Source organism: Lynx rufus, unplaced genomic scaffold, assembly GCF_022079265.1.
Source record: "Lynx rufus isolate CCGP_SWC_20201006 ecotype Redwood Valley unplaced genomic scaffold, mLynRuf1.p SCAF_15, whole genome shotgun sequence".
In the NCBI taxonomy this organism is placed as follows: domain Eukaryota; kingdom Metazoa; phylum Chordata; class Mammalia; order Carnivora; family Felidae; genus Lynx; species Lynx rufus.
In genome coordinates, this window is record NW_025814829.1 from 400,541 (window position 1) to 418,611 (window position 18,071).

The window sequence follows — 18,071 nt, forward strand, 5'->3', positions numbered from 1 at the left end:
CAGCAGTCAGAGATGGCTGGCGCTCACCTGGCTTCTAGATCATGCTTGAAGTAGTGTAGCCACTTAATAAATATTTGTTGGATGTAGTTGAGGGGCCAAACAGGGAACGAGTGCATGATTGCACGCGAATGAGCGTAGACGGGGGGGGGGCGGTACACAGCAGGGCTGAAAGGGTGGGCTGTGGCCAGTTCATACACGGGGGCGGGGGGGGCATCCTGTTCCTGCAGAGGAGAAGGCCTAACATGGCACGTATTGTGCTGGTGACTGCTGAGTGGCGTGTGTTGTGAGCGTCTGCCGGGAAGAGGATGTACGTGGACAGAGTGATCACAAGGGAAGGCTTCACCAGGGAGAGTGAAATTCAAGATTTATAAGGAGAGAAGGGACGGACGTTCCATGGGAAGCGGAGGGCACATGACAGGAGCCAGGGCATAATACAGACGTGGGAAAGACGTTATTTCCCCATTTCTACCCTTTTTGTTGCCTTAGAAAAAACAGTAACATAAGACAAAAAAAAAAAAAAAGCCTTTTCACCTCCTGGGCCTTTTATGACTGATTAAGTTTTCTAATTTTTTTTTTCTGGTTTTATGTTTTTTATGACACCTTAATTTGCACAGCCTTTGTTTTTATCTCATTACTACTACCTTCCGCATTATAAGTGTAGTTTCTTCTAATCGTTTTTCACACACTGAACCTTCTAATGGATGTTGAAATTGGATAGGATATAATATAAATGGTTATCCGGTTTACATTTTGTGAGGATGAGGAAGAGATATTTTCATTGTAGGGGGGGATGCTTAATGTTTAGAATTTCCTCCTCTTGGGTCCCTGCTAAATTAAAGCAATGTTCAAAGATTATACCTGGGGCGCCTGGGTGGCTCATTTGGTTAAGTGTCTTGACTGTGGCTCAGGTCATGATCTCACGGTTCATGAGTTCGAGCCCTGCATCGGGCTCTGTGCTGACAGCTCGGAGCCTGGAGTTTGCTTCAGATTCTGTGTCTCCCTCTTTCTCTGACCCTCCCCTACTCATGTTCTGTCTCTCTCTCAAAAATAAATAAACAGTAAAAAAAATTTTTTTTAAAAAATCATACCTGCTGTTGGTCATACAGAGGCGTGGTTTTCATTGCTACTCCGTGCTGATGTGTTTCTGTTTTGTTGTTATTTTAAATTTGTCCTCAAGACCATTTTGACATTGGGGAGGTTTAACTCTCCTCCATACCTCAGGAATTGATGTAAATCTCAGCCTTGTACAGATATCCAGGAAGTAGGGTAGGGTGGAGAGAATGAGCAGTGTTCCTTTTAGACATTTGTAAAAATATTTCTTGGTGGAGGGAAGTTGAATTAATTTAAGAAAAGCAGGGGAAATAAAGGAAGAGAAAAGGAAAATGGGTTAATCTTGATGGAAGAAAAGAATCTCCAAAAGGTTCTGTTGGCAGCATGAAGTTTAACCAGCGATAAGTTGTGTTGAAAATACTTCCATCTTTATAGAACAGGGTGTTTAAAGCTGGTTGGAGAAACCTCAGTCTGAGCCCTATGTGCAGTCTGTCATCTATTGTCGTGAGTTTTGTTGACTGTTGGGTAATGACACGGACCACGGGTTTTTGATGCAGAAGTTTGTCTGGAGGTTTTGCAAATTTTACTTGCCTCCTTAAAAGTTTGGATGAAAAAAAAAGTTGGGATGATTTTTTTGTTAAATTCTCTCATAGTCATTTGCAGCCATGGCTGTACGTTAATCTTCAGTAGGAAATCTTCAAAAGGGAGGAGCCCTGCCCAAAACTTGTGGAATCTGGTAGGATGGGTCTAATTCATTTGCTCTTAAACACAATGTTTTTCCCCCAGGGAGTCTGAAGTATGTCCAGAGTTGAAAATTGTGTATAGTGTAGTATTTCTTTCTTTCTCTACATCGGCCTCTGTGGAAATTATAAGAGCATTTATCCATTGAATTAGAAGATAATCTACATAAGAGAAGTTTTATTAAATCTCTGGACAGACACCTCTGTGTTTATAGGTTTGCCTTCTGTAATTGGGGAAATGTATGGACCTCTGGTTTGGACTGAGTGAGACCATAGCATAACCTTGTAAGAGGCACTTCTTCCTGGCACACAGGACTGCAGTGTATAGATTCCTTTGGTATGTTTTCTCCTTCCTATTTTATTTTATTTTATTATTATTATTTAAACATTTTTTTTAACATTTATTTATTATTGAGAGACAGACACAGAGCGTGAGCAGGGGAGGGGCAGAGAGAGGGGGAGACACAGAATCCGAAGCAGGCTCCAGGCTCCGAGCTGTCAGCACGGAGCCCGACGCGGGGCTCGAACCCACAAACTGCGAGATCATGACCTGAGTTGAAGTCAGTCACTTAACCAACTGAGCCACCCAGGCAACCCTTTCCTTCCTATTTTAAAAGTCACTGTAATCATTCTCCTTTTCAGAAAACACAAAGCAATATCTCAAGGAGATTTTGAACATGCTGGGTCTTAAGAAAAAATAACAAGTGTTTGAAGTGGATGATGCTTTTTCCTTGTTTGTTCCGGGTTAGGCACTCTCCCCTCATGAGAACGGAATCTGTGTAGTTTGAGACATCAGACTTGGATGAAGAAGGTTAAATCATACTTAAGGGCTGGCTACTCTGTGGTTTGCTTATGAGACTGTGCTAAAGGAACAGCTGACCACAGAAAATATGGCACTGAATTTGAGTTGTCTGGAACTGGTTAGAAATGAAATGTCTCTATTCGAACATTCTCTAAGTTTGTCAGCTTTTCATAATTTTTATAGGAAAAACTCTAGCTTCTTATCCTGAGATGAGCCTGTCCCCAAATCTGGCTCCAATTTTTTTTTTTTTCCTGTTCAATTGCTGAGCACATTTTGCTGTATGAAATCATTATTGGCTGTAGGTTAAAAGTTACTGTATAACTTAAATGTCAGAATTCAAACCGAGTATACATGGTTTTGTTCAGCCAGATTTTAAAGTGAAATCTAATTCAAGTTCTTGGCTAAAAGTACTTTCCACATTTATCAAAGTGACACATAAACTGAAGAAATACAATACATCTAAATACCAGGTGTTACTGAATCCTGGCTTTGCAGAGCAGTAATAGAGCTAAGGTCAGTCTGTCCCCCAAATAGTCCAATTTATTCATGTTCTTCAAAAAAGTATCTGTGCAGAGTAATTGGTTTCTTCCAGCCTCTGTAGATTTCATCCTTTGTTTTAAAAAGTGGCTTAGAGTCTGTCAAGTGTGGAGCTGAGTTTTGAGGGCATGGAAAAATCTGTTGATGATTTTCTTTAGTTTTGGACTTCATCTGAGTTGCATATTGGCGGGTTTATAAGGAGTACCCCAGTGGTTTTATCATTTATTGCTTGGCTACCTTTTCCCCAGACTTGAATTGTTATAGTGAGGGGAAAGGCATTTGAAATCAGAAACCTTTGCTAATTTCCTTCTTTACTTTGAGTAAGTCACTATGTCACTTTCAAGATAAAAGGAGATAATGTAACTTCTTTCTTTCTTTCTTTCTTTTGAGACGACGTCATTGGGAAACTAGGGCAGGTGAGAAAACTGCCAGAATTTAGGTTGGGTACTTTGATTTTTTCTTTAGACCACAAATCTTAGTTAACCTGTATGGTGTGTCTGAAGCAGAGTTCTCAACCACTATCTTCAGTATTTAGTAATCCGGGTAGAATCCTGCTGTGGAAGTTGAACAAAACATAAACAATAAAGGAATACACAGCTTTATTTTGTAGTAAGTGAAGGTCTAGTCTGATACTAAGGTAGTATAGGATAACTTTGAAAGTTTTGATTAAAAAAATATATATATATATGTAATTATGTATTATTTAAGCTTCTAGGCAGTTTGCTGTTAATGTCTTATTTTCTCCAGATTTGAGCTGTTTTGTAATTTCAGTAAGCATTTGAAACATAAATATTTTAATGGTCATTGTACAGATTTTTTTTTTTTTTTTTGAGAGGGAAAGTGCATGTGCATGAGTTGGGGAGGGGCAAAGGAAAAGAGAGAGAGAGAGAATCCCGAGCAGGCTCCATGCCTAGCAAGGAGACCCCATGTGGGGCTCAATCTTATGACCTTGAGATCATCACCTGAGCTGAAATCAAGAGTCAGACCCTTATCCGACTGAGCCACCCAGGCGCCCCTAGGTTGTTTTTAACGGAGTTATGTCAGTGTAGCATGAACTATGAGTGTGTGGTGTGTATTTAGACTCTGTGTTGACTGTGTTCTGCACATAAGCTGGCATTAATGCATTATGTCCACAGTTAATTTGTCCTAGCCCATGACCTCTGAAGAGCTGATCTGTATGCCTTATAAGGCTTTGTTTCTCAGCCCTTCTCAGTAAAGCAGCATTACTTACTTTCATTTTTCTTTCCTGTGTGGATTTTGTTGATGTTGTTGTTGTGAATTTGAAAATGCGAGATAGATAGATGGAAATAAGACAGTGGGAAGAAAAGAAGATGAATCAAAAGGAGAAGATAATTAGTTGCATAATGTAGATTGGCTGTATGTTGATATTATCTGTGCTTGGTAGAGGATTTTGTGTTTACCGTGTTAAGCTGGGTTTTTTTTTTTAATCAAATATGTGCTGTGCACCAAGCATACTAATCTAAGCACTTTATATAAATTAATTCTCCTACAACTATAAGGGCAGTATTATTATCTCCATTTTACAGACGAGGAGACTAAAGTCACCGCTGATAGTGTTGCAGAGCTAAGATTGATAATCTGGGTCCGGAGCCCTTGTCTTAATCACTAATAGAGCCATCAGGCCGAGGAAAAGAAGTTGGTATTGACAGAATGAGGAGAGGAGTCAGGACTCTATCCAGTAACATTATTCACCTCTCTAAAGCTTAGGATTGGCTGTGAAAGGAGTAGAAAATTCTCATTTTAGAAGTTGGATGGATTGATGTAAATGTAACAGAAAAGAGATTGCACTCAAATTTACAGGCATCTTTTTGACATTTGGAATGATAGGAGGATGGCTTTCCCAGGTGAGAAGATACTAAAGTTGTTTGCATACAGACTTTTTATATTAAACATTGACTCAGTGGGATGTAAGCACAGTGTATTAGTCATCTATTGCTGTGTAACAAGTCACCCTAAAACGTAAAGGCTTAAAACAACATTTGCTCTGCTAAAGTGTCTATGTGATTTGGGCAGGGCTCAGTAGAGGCAGCTCTTTGTTTCTGTGAGTGTCAACTGGGTGGCTTGGGTTCGTGGACCCCTTCCAAGATGGCTCACTCATCGCGGTCAGCAAGGTGGTGCTGGCTTCACCTGAGACCTGAGCCAGGGCTGTGGGCCAGGGTTCTCCGTTCTTCTTCAGTTAGGCCTCTCCCGTGGCTGGGTTCCAAGAATAAGCATCACCTATTAGAAGACTGCTTTCTTGATAATTGTTCACCGAATGAATGACAGGATCTCATGCTGTTTTCTTGCTCCCGTTGGCTGACTTGGCAAACTTCCACTGTAAAGTTCATGTTTCTTCTCAGGGTCTGGTAATCCCAGGTTCTGAGAACTACTTTTGAGAAAGTTTTTGAAATCTTGATTTAAAGATTGATTTCTCCATTCAGTCACATTTCTGTTTCTAGTAAATTACCCCCAGTCACTACGAGCCTGCAAAAATCATCTGTGAACCATTCAATAAACAGAAAAAACTTTAGAGAACTTTTTGTCTTTAGTCTCAGTTGCAATGAAAATTAACATAATTTCCTGTTTCTGGATCTGGAGATGGTGTAATAATGAGTTCACCACCTGCTATTCTTGAGTTGTGAGTTAGTGTCCCTAAAATGAAGATCTGGATTTTTCTCTTGACATGAGGCAGAGTAGTACATAAATTTCATCTGTTATTTAAAAAAAAAAAAAAATTATTTCCTCTAAGCTAGGCATTGTCCTAGAATAAAACACAGGTCCCTGTACTCCTTAAACATATATTCTAGTGAGGACAGACTGACAAAAAACATAAGTAAATATAATGATACAGTTGTAGTTTCTTTGGATAAAGGGATAAACTCTAGCAGAGTGAGTGGTTTTACAGGTGTGAGGGTGGGTGTTGGAGCTGGAGTTTTAAATAGCGATCATTGTAAAGTAGACATTTGAACCAAGGCTTAAAGAGAGGGCTAACAATATGGATATGTGGGGGAAGGGCATTCCTGGCAGAGGGAACAGCCAGTGCAAGTGCCCTGGGGTTGGAGGTGTGCCTTACATGTTTAGGGAAAAGCACGGAGGTCAGGGTGGCTGGGCTGAAGTGAGCAAGGGGGAGAGAAACAGGTGATGATGCCGGAGAGGGAAGATGGATGGAGGGGTTAAGTTTAGTGAGGCCTTGCTCATTTTAAGCGTTTGGGCTTTTACCATTTTTTTAGAAATAGGGAGCTGTCTGAAGGATTGAACAGAGGAGTGACATAATAATCTGACCCAGATTTCAAAACAGTCACTCCAGTTGCTGTGTTGTGAGTAGGCCGAACCTGGCAGGCAGGAAGACCAGCTGTACCATTGACTTCTCTGTGTCCCCCTTGGGACACATGGCACTTTTTGATTTATAGAAGCATGTTCACATCTGTCTTTTTTTTTCTTTTCTTTCTTTCTTTTTTAATGTTTGTTTATTTTGAGGGAGAGAGACAAAAATGTGAGCAGGGAAGGGGTAGAGGGAGAGGGAGACCCAGAATCCCAAGCAGGCTCCAGGCTCCAGGCTCCGAGCTGTCAGCACAGAGCCTGATGCGGGGCTCGAACTCACAAACTGCGAGATCATGACTTGAGCTGAAGTCGGACACCTAACTGACTGAGCCACCCAGGCGCCCCAACACATCTGTCATTTCACTTGAATCTTTGAGAAACGGAAATATTAGTTATTTTTCCTCTTTTACACGTGAGGAATTGGCAGCTCAGAGAAGGTAACCAGCTGTCCCAGGGCTACTCAAGTGGGGAATCTCGGAGCCACCCCTTGAACCCAGACCTCCTGACGCCAAAGTTTATGCTCTTTCCGCTCTCCTCCGTTAAAACTGGAAGAACTGCATGCTCTTTGCAGCTTCAAGTGGTTTCGCGTTTTCACGCGTGGGTGTCAGATCAACAGAGCGGCTGCAGCTTGTGGCTTCCTTCCGGAGATGAGAACCAGTATGATTCTTACCTGCTGAGATGGCTTGAATTTAAGATTGACCTACTTGTACCATAAGGAAGCAGGTTTGCAAAGGGTGGGGTGGATTTGGAAATGTGCTGTGTTTTGTTCAGCTACTTGGTGTGAACATTGGCTGTGTCATATCTTAACGATCAAGTGGCTTCACAATCATCTAAGACAGTCGTTGGCTTTTAGAATTTTGTAAATGAAAGAGTAAAGTAACAATTCTCCTAATGCCTTGTCTGGAATTTTGGATAACTGAAATTATTTGTGGTTTATTAATCTATGCTTTCAGGCCCCTTGGCCCAGAACCTGAGCGGTTTATTGGTGTAATGCTGATTTGTGGTTTAAAACCGTTGTATCTTGGGGCGCCTGGGTGTCTCAGTCGGTTAAGCGGCCGACTTCGGCTCAGGTCATGATCTCGCGGTCCGTGAGTTTGAGCCCCACGTCGGGCTCTGTGCTGACAGCTCAGAGCCGGGAGCCTGTTTCAGATTCTGTGTCTCCCTCTCTGTGACCCTCCCCTGTCATGCTCTGTCTCTCCCAGTCTCAAAAATAAATAAAATGTTAAAAAAAAATTAAAGACAAAAACAAAAAAATGTTGTATCTCCTCCAGAGTAGCCTATTTCTGATCACAGAGATGTAGGGACTGTCACTTTCTTAATATTTGTTAGTTTATTTAAAATACGGAATAGAACCTAATTTAAGCTCATTATGAGAAGAGTTTGATTAGACTATTAAGGTTATCAACTATACACACTCATTGCCCTTATCACACTGACTCTTACTGTGACTGAGCCATCTCTTTGTATCAATAGACATTTAATTTTTCTGGGGCACTTGGGTGGTTCCGTCGGTTAAGCATCCGGCTCTTGACTTTGGTTCAGGTCATGATCATGATTTGTGGGATTGAGCCCCGCATTAGGCTCTGTGCTGACAGCTCGCAGCCTGCTTGGGGTTCTCTCTCTCCTCTCTTTCTGCCTCTCCCCTGCTTGCTGTCTTTCTTTTCTCTCTTTCTCTCTCTCAAAAAATAAATTAAAAAAATAAATTTAATTTTTCCAGAATTAACGAAAAGAGACATTGAATGATTTAAAATTCTCATGTCAAGGATCTAAAAGTTCACATCAACAATTTTCTCTTACTTCTTTGTACATTTGGCCGTGATAAGGACTGTCAAATTCCTTGTTAATACTTGTGGTGTCACGGTTGTATCTAAGACAGTCTTGAATTCTGGCAGTGAAATAAAGCTCTTTCGTGTCTTTCAAATATTAATAAAACAAGGAAAATAGAAATCTGCAGTTATTCAGATGATTAAACTAGTTTCTGTAGGTCTTTTCACAGGGTTCAAACATTTGTAGTTTCTTTTGAGCTGAACTGGACAGTCGGCTAGCCTGTAGTTTAGCTTACGAGAAATTTCATTTAAAGACTTAAAAAAAGGTGTACGAGGAATGGAGGCCAAATGACAACAACAACTAAAAACAAATAAATAAAAAATTTTAAAAGATTGTTTACAAAGTTTCTTGATATATTGCCTTTCAAAATACATTCTCGTCCAACGGGTAGATAATAAATGAGGCTAAAAAAAGGTGCAAGTTACTAGAGTAGCTCCGTGACAGGTAAATTGTCATTACCCTGTGAAATCATTACCTGTGTGGGCAGTAGTGACAACTAGTGATCACTTGTGAGCCAGACCAGTCACCGTCCAAACTGATGTCCAGCAAGTGCAGCTGCCAAGTGACTGGCGCAGCCCAGCCACACGTGAAAGAAACTAAACTAATAGTTAAACGCAAGGCGTTTGCTTGTAACAGCTGTAAATTGTCGATTGAAACGCCTGCCCGTCTCTTGGTGCAAATCATCCGAAGAACAATGATCAGGGGCGCCTGGGAGGCTCAGTCAGTTGAGCGCCCGACTTCGGCTCAGGTCTTGATCTCACGGTTTGTGAGTCTGCTGTGAGCCCAGAGCCTGCTTTGGATCCTCTGTCCCCCTCGCTCTCTGCTCTGGCTTGGGAGTTAATTGCGGGAGTTATCGAGGGAGGCTCCTTTTTTTTTTTTTTTTTTTCAACGTTTATTTATTTTTGGGACAGAGAGAGACAGAGCACGAATGGGGGAGGGGCAGAGAGAGAGGGAGACACAGAACCGGAAACAGGCTCCAGGCTCTGAGCCATCAGCCCAGAGCCCGACGCGGGGCTCGAACTCACGGACCGCGAGATCGTGACCTGGCTGAAGTCGGATGCTTAACCGACTGCGCCACCCAGGCGCCCCGGGAGGCTCCTTTTTAAAGGCTTACACCCCTTAGCGAGGATGTAGGGAAGCAGGGGAGCTGTTCTGGTAATGTGCTGTTTTTTAAGTAGTCTAGGTGACTAGGAGATGATTGTAATACCAGTTTGTGAAAGACAAGGGATAATTATACCAGGGAATTGAACAGTAATCGTAGGGAAGATTCCGCTGTAGAAAGGGATAGGAAAGGGGTCCCGGGTTGGCCCAGTCAGTAGAGCATGTGACTGTTTATCTTGGGATTGTTAAGTTCGAGCCCCATGTTGGGTGTAGAGATTATTTAAAAAAGATCTTAAAAATAAAGTCTTTAAAAAAATGAATAGAAAAGGAAGAGATATGATGCCTGAGAGCCAAAATTAAAACAAGAACAAAACTTGCTAGTTTATTATTTGTTTTAAAGTTTATTTATTTATTTTGAGAGAGAGAACGAGAACGAGCAGAGGAGGGGCAGGGAGAGGAGGAGAGAATCCCAAGCAGGCTCCACACTGTCAGTGCAGAGCCCAAAGTGGGGCCTGAGCCCAAAGTGGGGCCCGAACCCACGAACCTTGAGATCGTGACCTGAGCCGAAACCAAGAGTCGGCTGCTTAACCGATGGAGTCGCCCAGGTGCCCCAAAAACATGCTAGTTGTGTTTCTGTTACTTGAATAAGTTGCTAGACTCAGTGATACTGTGGCAGGCAGGGCCATCTGTAATCCAGCCTTACATTATCGTCCTGGTCCCCTTTCTTTCTCCTCTGTTTCTGAGACCCCTTCTTGCTGTGTGCTTACATATGCATGTGTCCACCCTCACAGCCTCTCCTGCTTGACTTACAGTTCCCTGAGCATACCCTATTCTCTTCTACCCGTGTGCTTGTTTCATACACCATTCCATCTATACGAGTGTCTTCCTTCACTCCCCCCCCCCCTTTTCCACCTGTTTGTTTACTGCTTTTCATTTAAGATAACTTTGCGATCCTCTTAGTAAAGATCAGGCACCTTAGCTATATGCTGCCATAGCATTCAGCATCAACCTTTATTATGGCATTAATCACTCTATTATCTTTTATCTATCAATACCCGCCCTCCCCCTCCCCCCCCACATAAACTGTAATTTGATCTTTACCTTTCTTTTATTTTTGAGTCTTTAGCATCGTACATGGTTCCTGGAACATATAGGTATTTAATGCATGTTAAATAAATGAATCAGTCATTCTGAGAAATGTCAACATAATGCAGCAATGTAGTTCCAATCCTAAGTCCAGATCTTGGCTTCTTTAATTACTTAGAGCATGACCTTGGTCAAGTTGTTACAACTCTTTGAGCCTCAGTTTGTACTTACGTGTTCATTCCCTGATACGTAGTAGGTGCTCAGAAAATGGCAGCTGCTGTCATACTGTATTTGCATCTTAGAAGAAAAGAACATTTAACAATCTTGTAACATCTGCATGGTCAAGATGGGAAATTTTGGACTGTGTGATAGAATTAATTCAGAAATGGTTAAACTTAATTTTTGTAAGGCTTTCTCTAGGGCCATGCACCATGGCTCAATTTTTTTGTTATGCTCTTCTCAATATTTGAATAACCGTTCAGTTGAGGATGTTGATGGCATGCTGATGCTTGCTTAAAAGGAGAATTTCTTTTGCTAATTAGGGTCCTAGAAGTTCTTGACTGATTAGTAGGCCGAATGATAGTTTTAAAGGAGTGGATGTAAATTATTCCGCTGGGATCAGAAAAGCTCAATTATATAAATTTAGGATTGGAAGAGGGAGAGGAAGGGAAAAGAAGGGAATGGTTCAAAATCAGTTTGTGAGGAGAGTTGGGATTTTGATTAAACCAGGCTCGGTATAAATAACTTCTGATGTAATTGCCAAAAAAAGCCTATGTGATATTAGACCGCATCAGTGGAAGAAGAATGATCTAGAACGCGGGAAGGAATTATCTGTTCCATCCTGACTCGTCTGACACCTGAGAAGTACTGTGGTCAGTTCTGGACACCACTCGCGAGGGACGTGTTGACAGGAGAGGGGCCTGACACTGTGTACCGGAAAGCAGAACATGGGGAAGAAACCACAACCTTGAGAAAGAGAGCCTGCGGGGAGGTGTTCTGTGTCTTTGGACATTGGAAGAAGGCTTGCTTATCTTTTTAGCCTTCTTCTGAATAGCCGCAGAGCCCAGAACTAGCACCCAGAGGGGAAAGTTAGAAGGAAGCACATTTCTAGTTAAAACAAGGGGAAACTAAGCTCTTTGAGTAGTTAGGGCGGTCTCTGGAGGGGTTGAGGGCGAACTTGTCCCCAACCGGGATGTTATTACGTGGATGGGTCCCTAACACAGTGTCGGTGTTAAATTAACTGAGATTCTGTAAACTGAGGAGAAAGGTCTTAACTTTGTTTTGTTTACAGCGTACGTTCCTAAGTAGAATTTTTGACACCACACTTGAAAGATTTAGAAGTAAAATCCTTTTCAAAAAAGTAAGTTGCAAAAAGGAAAAAAAAATCTGTAGTTATCATCACCCTGTGTTTGTCTTCCCTACAAAATTATCATTTACTGCTGATCTCATGTTTTCTTAAATACTCACCAAGCCAAGTTTTCCTTAGTTAGCTACCTCACTAGGCCTTTCTCTTCCCTTATTTGCAGAAGGGTTGGGATTGCTGGCGACATTCTGTCTGAAAGATAGGAATGGGGACAAAATGTATCCTCGGCTGTAGCAAAACTAAATGTTCCTCAAGGCATCTCATTTGGTGGTATACCTTTGAAGAGTTTACAGGACGTCCAAGTGCTACGGCATGCTGTGTGAGGGCCACTGGACAGCAGTGACTCTGGGGGGGAAGAACTGAGGAGATTGGGAAATATAATAAGAGCTCAGAAGAAGATTCTAGAAAGGTGTACCTGCTTTCTGTTTCCCCCTACACTGCTTTCCCCAGCTGTGGAGGCAAACTGCCATACCCCGGAGAACTCCTTTTCTCTTAGAACCTCAGGCCCTTAATTGTGTCCCTTTCATCAGCCTTACTTTCCTTTAAGTAGAGTCTGGCATCCCTTCTTTTGTGTTTCCCTAGGGAGATTGCCTTTGTGTTTCATTTCAAGAGGACTATAGAGCTAGTGTAAATTGTGTGCGTGGCATTATACAATAAAGTGCACACACACAAAATATCTTACTGGTGAGCCAAATTTCTGAGCTCATGATTAATGCATTAAACGTGTTAACAACTATTGCAGTATTTGCTTTATATGTGTGTGTATGTATCTCTACATACATATATTTTATGTGTGTGTGTGTATATCTATATATAGATAGATATGTATATCTATATCTATATATAGATAGATATATCTATATCTATATATAGATAGGTAGATATCTATATATAGATATATATACACATATATTTTTTGTTGTTGTTGCAAATACTTAACACCCACCAAGAGCACATACGTTGATGAATGAAGGCATTGGGGCAGATGGGGAGAAAGAAGTAAATAGGAAATTTTTACATGTAAATAAAAATAGAAGTATTTTTAAAAATAATTTTTTGTTACTTTTATCTGATAGCCCGCCATCTGGGATTGCAAAAGGCTAATGAATTGGCTGCGGATAAGGGGAAAAGCTCGCATCTCATTTGAAGTACTCCCTCATTAAAATGTTAGTTTGCAGCATCCAGGAGGACTTTTTTTTTTAATGTTTTTATTTATTTTTGTGACAGAGAAAGACAGAGCATGAGCAGGGAAGGGGCAGAGAGAGGGAGACACAGAATCCGAAGCAGGCTCTAGGCCCTGAGCTGTCAGCACAGAGCCGGACGCGGGGCTCGAATTCATGGACTGTGAGATCATGACCTGAGCTGAAGTTGGTCGCCCAACCGACTGAGCCACCCAGGCGCCTTCAGGAGGACTTCTTATTTCAGTTTACTCTCTGAGTTTAAAATTTGTTTCTGTGTATATTGTACTTATTTCTACTTTTTATACATAGTTAACGTAATTATACAGTTTTCAAAGCGTACAGATTACTGCTGTTGTTTAAAAACGAGGTGCTTTTTGGGGCGCCTGGGTGGCTCAGTCGGTTGAGCGTCCGACTTCAGCTCAGGTCACGATCTCACGGTTTGTGAGTTCGAGCCCCGTGTCAGGCTCTGGGCTGATGGCTCAGAGCCTGGAGCCTGCTTCCGATTCTGTGTCTCCCTCTCTCTCTGCCCCTCCCCCATTCATGCTCTGTCTCTCTCTGTCTCAAAAATAAACATTAAAAAAAAAATTAAAAAAAAATGAGGTGCTTTTTATATTTAACAGAAATTATTCTTAAAATTGTTTTGCCTACAGACAGGATGCCAGGCGGGGCAATCTGACCACAGATAATGCTGTTTTGTTTCTGCACCTAGTGTTCGTGCTGAGTGCGTGGATCTGTGAGGGAATCGTGGTTTGTTTTAGAGCTAATGTCGCTTGCATATGTGTGACTTACTTTTATTTCAATTATTGTTTCACTTTTTACAATTTTCAGCATGCTGGAACAGGATTCCAGGAGAAAGAATCCTGGTGTGAACCCTGCAAATCAGAGGAGGCATCTTCTAGAATTTTCTGCTAAAGAGGTGCAAGACACATCAGAGGGTATCATCCAGAAAAACAGCTACAGGTTAGAAGATGGCATGTCTCTGTCTGTTAAGATGATTTAATGAAACTGCCGTAGAGAATTATATAGTATAACTTTACATTTACTAGTTTATGCACAGTTTTTGTTAGAACAGACAAGTTACTGAGGCCCTTAATGAATTTTACTGTTAAGATCAGTTCCGAGAATACATTTACTTTTTGAAACCTTGAGAAGTTTTGAAATTCTTGTAGAGATGTGACCTTAAAATCTCAGTTTATGTGCACTAATATACATATTGAGGCACATATGGTAAACAGACATTATATTATATATAATGTTTCTAATACAGCTTTTTATTATCATATGATTACACATATAACGTATCTAATAGTATCATCCTGTGATGAACATGATATGGTGGAATGATTATGATTGAACCTGCGTGCAGTCATCAGATCACATCATTTATACTTGTTTATTGTGACCTTTGTTGGATCTCCCTCCCCTGTTACAGTTTAATATTGTCTTAGTAAATTTCTCCATAGCCTGTCAAATAGTAAAAGGCTTGAACTTTTTTGAAAACACAAGGTCTATGTTATGTAAAGTAGAAGAAGGTCGTCATGGACGTTTTCAAAGCTGTATACTTTTTGATAAACATTTCCCTGTGTTATTAGAGCCAAGCGGACCTGGGTCCTTGATTAACAGAACCAAGGGACATCCCAGTGTGGCAGCCATTGCTGCCAAAGTGTAATGCTTTAGGACCCTTAGAGATCTGGGTACTTGTAACTCTGTGATGCTCTACAGGCCAAGAGCCATCGGGGAATCTTTTTTTTTTTTTTTGAACTTTTACTGTGACAGCCAAACCATTGAATGAAATTATTACCATAGTCCTGTGGGCTTGTGTCCATTTAGCCTTCCTAGGAAAAAATGCTAGTGTTCATTGTTTTAGGAATATGCAATGTGTAAAGTACGATGTTAAGTGTGGCGGAGAATCCAGAGAGTTCCTTGTCAGTTAGTGTGATGCAGCACCCGTGACAGGTGCTATAATGTGGGAAGATATTCTATGACGTCTCTTGCTTTTTCTCTCGTGCCCAAATCAGCCGTACTTCGGACATAGTGATCTTAGTACTCACTTAACAGTGTCTTTAAATCTCGCTAGAGTTTAGTAGTATCTTTAATTTTACTAAGTAATTTGTCCAAGTTTGCCCTACATGTTCTATGTGTAATTTTGAGCTCTGTTGTCCACGTGAGATCTGTCAAAAGTTACATTCTAAATTTGATAGTCTTCGGGTTTATGAGAGTGCAGACTGTGCCCTTCAGCTACGTATTGCAGGCTGTTAAAAAGTAGAACGAGTTATTGATTGCATACTTGCAGTGAAGTTCAGATAGCCTTTACTAGAATATTATTTATGTTGAACTAACCACAACAAGTAGAAACCTTCATCAATCTGTCTGTGGTAGAGTAAGGTGGTGTGGAAAACACGGTGCTCTGATGATCCTAGTTCGACCCAGATATTTGAATGACCTTCAGGCTGTAATTTGTCAGCTTTCAAAGTAGTATATGAGATGCAAGCCGTCCACTGTTGCCCACCCCAAAGTCACCATGGCCTGTTTCGGCTTACTGGTGGTGGTAAAAAAAAAAAAAAAAAAAAAAAAAGGACAAGGACAAGATTATGGATTCTTGGCTACATGCAAATCTCTTGAAATATCTAAGATTATTATTGAGCATCTTGGGAAATTGAAATAGGTATCAGTCCACCAATGTGATCTTCTTGCTTTGATCACTTAACTCTCCCTCCCTAGCACTGTCCTCTGCGGTAGTGATTTATTTGCTAAAATGTTTTCTATCAATATGATTTGTTTGCAAGCAGCCTAGAACTCTGGCCATCTCAGGATTAGTGTGGATCTGATTGTCTCCAGATTGCATATTGGCTGAGACTCTCCCTTTTCCTTTCCCTTCAGCTCCACCCAGGTCCTTTCCTGGTATTTCTCCTATCAGACTTTTTTCTCTTTTCCAACGAATATTTTTGGCTGATAGAAAAAGCCAGTGAGCACAGATGTGCAGAAGTCATTATACTAGGGTTTATCACATAGAAATAAAATTATAAATAAAAAATACATTTTCAAAAGTAATTTTAGACTTCTGTGATGGACAGCAGCAGTTATATTTTCCTAAGTATGAAGACCTGATTTTTTAACCTAAGGCACACGAGACAGGTCTGTGGTGGTGGTGGTGGTATTTTTTGTTTGCTTTGAGTCTAGCAAACAGCCTCCTCTTGTAGGCATTTAGAGTTTATCAAGTGCAAAGGAGAGGTTTTCTTCCCTTCTCCCTCAACACTTAATTTCAGGGTGGTGTGTGTGCCACCTGTTACTACCTGTGTGTGCTGCCATTTCTGTGTTATTCAAACGTTTTAACTCCCAGAGGCAGAAGAGAGGACGTGGAGAATGTTCTGGGGCCACTTGCAGGAAGAATGATCTGTATGTCCTCAGCTGTTGTGTGTGGCTTACATAGAAGTCTGTAACTTTCATCTCTTGAAGTTAGTTTTCTACTCTGCCAAAATTATTTTTGTCACAGAGGCCGGTTATTTCAGTGTTGCCAGATTCAGCGGAAACTTCTGTCTTCATCTTGGTCTTTCCTCCACGTCCGGCCGTGGGGTCCCTCCTTCCTGGGGACCTTCTTCCTTGTGTCGCTCCAGGTTTCAGTTTCCATTGTTTCCACAGACTTCTGCTTCAGTCCTCTTTCTGGGCTCCTCCTCCATCCAAACCTCATCCTCTGGAACTGTGGGTATTTTAGTTTTCTTTCTGCCTCTGTGACTCGTCCGTAATTTAGCGCACAGCCCATATCTCCGTATCCTGACAACTCCCAAATTTGTGTTTCCCACCCAGACTTCCCTTCTGAGTCTCCAGACTCCTCCACCCAGTAGTTTGCTTGACATATCTTTTTTTTTTTTTTTTTTAACATGTCAGACTTAACACGTGCACGCTGGACCCCTGCGTCTGTCTCCTTGTTCATCTTCCAGCCCCTTCTCTACAACAGTCTTCCTCATTCCGTCGTTGCTTCTGCCGGAAACGCTGATTCCTCCCTTTCAACAGGTGCCATTGATACCTTTCCAAAAAGTATCTTGCATTGGTTTGCTCCCCTCCGTCTCACTGCCAGCACCTAAGTCGTGCTGTCGCAGCTCTTGCCTGGATGATAGCTGCCTCTTGGCCGGTCTCCCGGTTTCCGCTTTGATCTCCTTCGAATCCAGTTTTGGTACAGTGGTGGGGTGCAAGTGTAAACTGAACTTTAGGGGCGCCTGGGTGGCGCAGTCGGTTAAGCGTCCGACTTCAGCCAGGTCACGATCTCGTGGTCCGTGAGTTCGAGCCCTGCGTCGGGCTCTGGGCTGATGGCTCGGAGCCTAGAGCCTGTTTCCGATTCTGTGTCTCCCTCTCTGTCTGCCCCTCCCCCGTTCATGCTCTGTCTCTCTCTGTCCCAAAAATAAATAAACGTTGAAAAAAAAAATTTAAAAAAAAAAACAAAAACTGAACTCTATCACCTCTCTCCTTCTTTGAGCCTCTCGTTATGTTCCAGTAATTCCTTGTTAGGATCCAGGCAGTCTTTCTGAGCTTGTCTTGTGCCTCCCTCACTTGCTCACAACTCTTCAGCTGGTGTGTAGTCCTTCTTTGAGTTCCTGACGGCCACCTTCTCCCCACCTGCCTCTGTCGAGAACACTGTTTCCCCAGTTTCTATAGTAGTGCCTCCTTCTTTTCCTTTAGGCGTTGACTTAAATACCATCTCCTCAGACCATTTCATCTAAAGTAGCCACTGCCACCGGTTTTCTCTTGCTACCTAGATTCTTTCTTTCAATTTATTTTTATGTGTTCTCTTATAGTTGGTCCTTCTTCCCCCTTAAGGCCTTTGAGGACAGAGACTTCATTTTTCTCGTTCCCTGTTGGGTTCCTAGCGCAGTACCTGGCACACGGTTGGTATGCAGTAAATAGTGGTTCGATGAGTTGATGAAAACTGTGAGTCTAGCCGTGTCTAATTTTGTTTTTATATTTTTTCTTTCTGAGTTTTAGCATACCAGGTTTTCTAAATCTAGAGCATTGAGTGTAAAGAAATTTAAGACCGATCTAAGAGTTTTGAGTGAGAAAGGTGAAGGTAG

General features: G+C 41.6%; 1 protein-coding gene across 2 annotated transcripts in view; it reads left to right on the top strand.

The window, feature by feature from the left end:
* The window catches only part of ATF6 (activating transcription factor 6), a 203,248-nt gene that overhangs the window by 54,734 nt on the left and 130,443 nt on the right, over nt 1-18,071 (top strand). For both annotated transcript variants that reach the window (XM_047076498.1, XM_047076497.1), the window contains exon 10: nt 13,837-13,968. In XM_047076498.1, the coding sequence (XP_046932454.1) occupies nt 13,837-13,968 (132 nt within the window). The remainder of the gene's footprint in view (nt 1-13,836; nt 13,969-18,071) is intronic.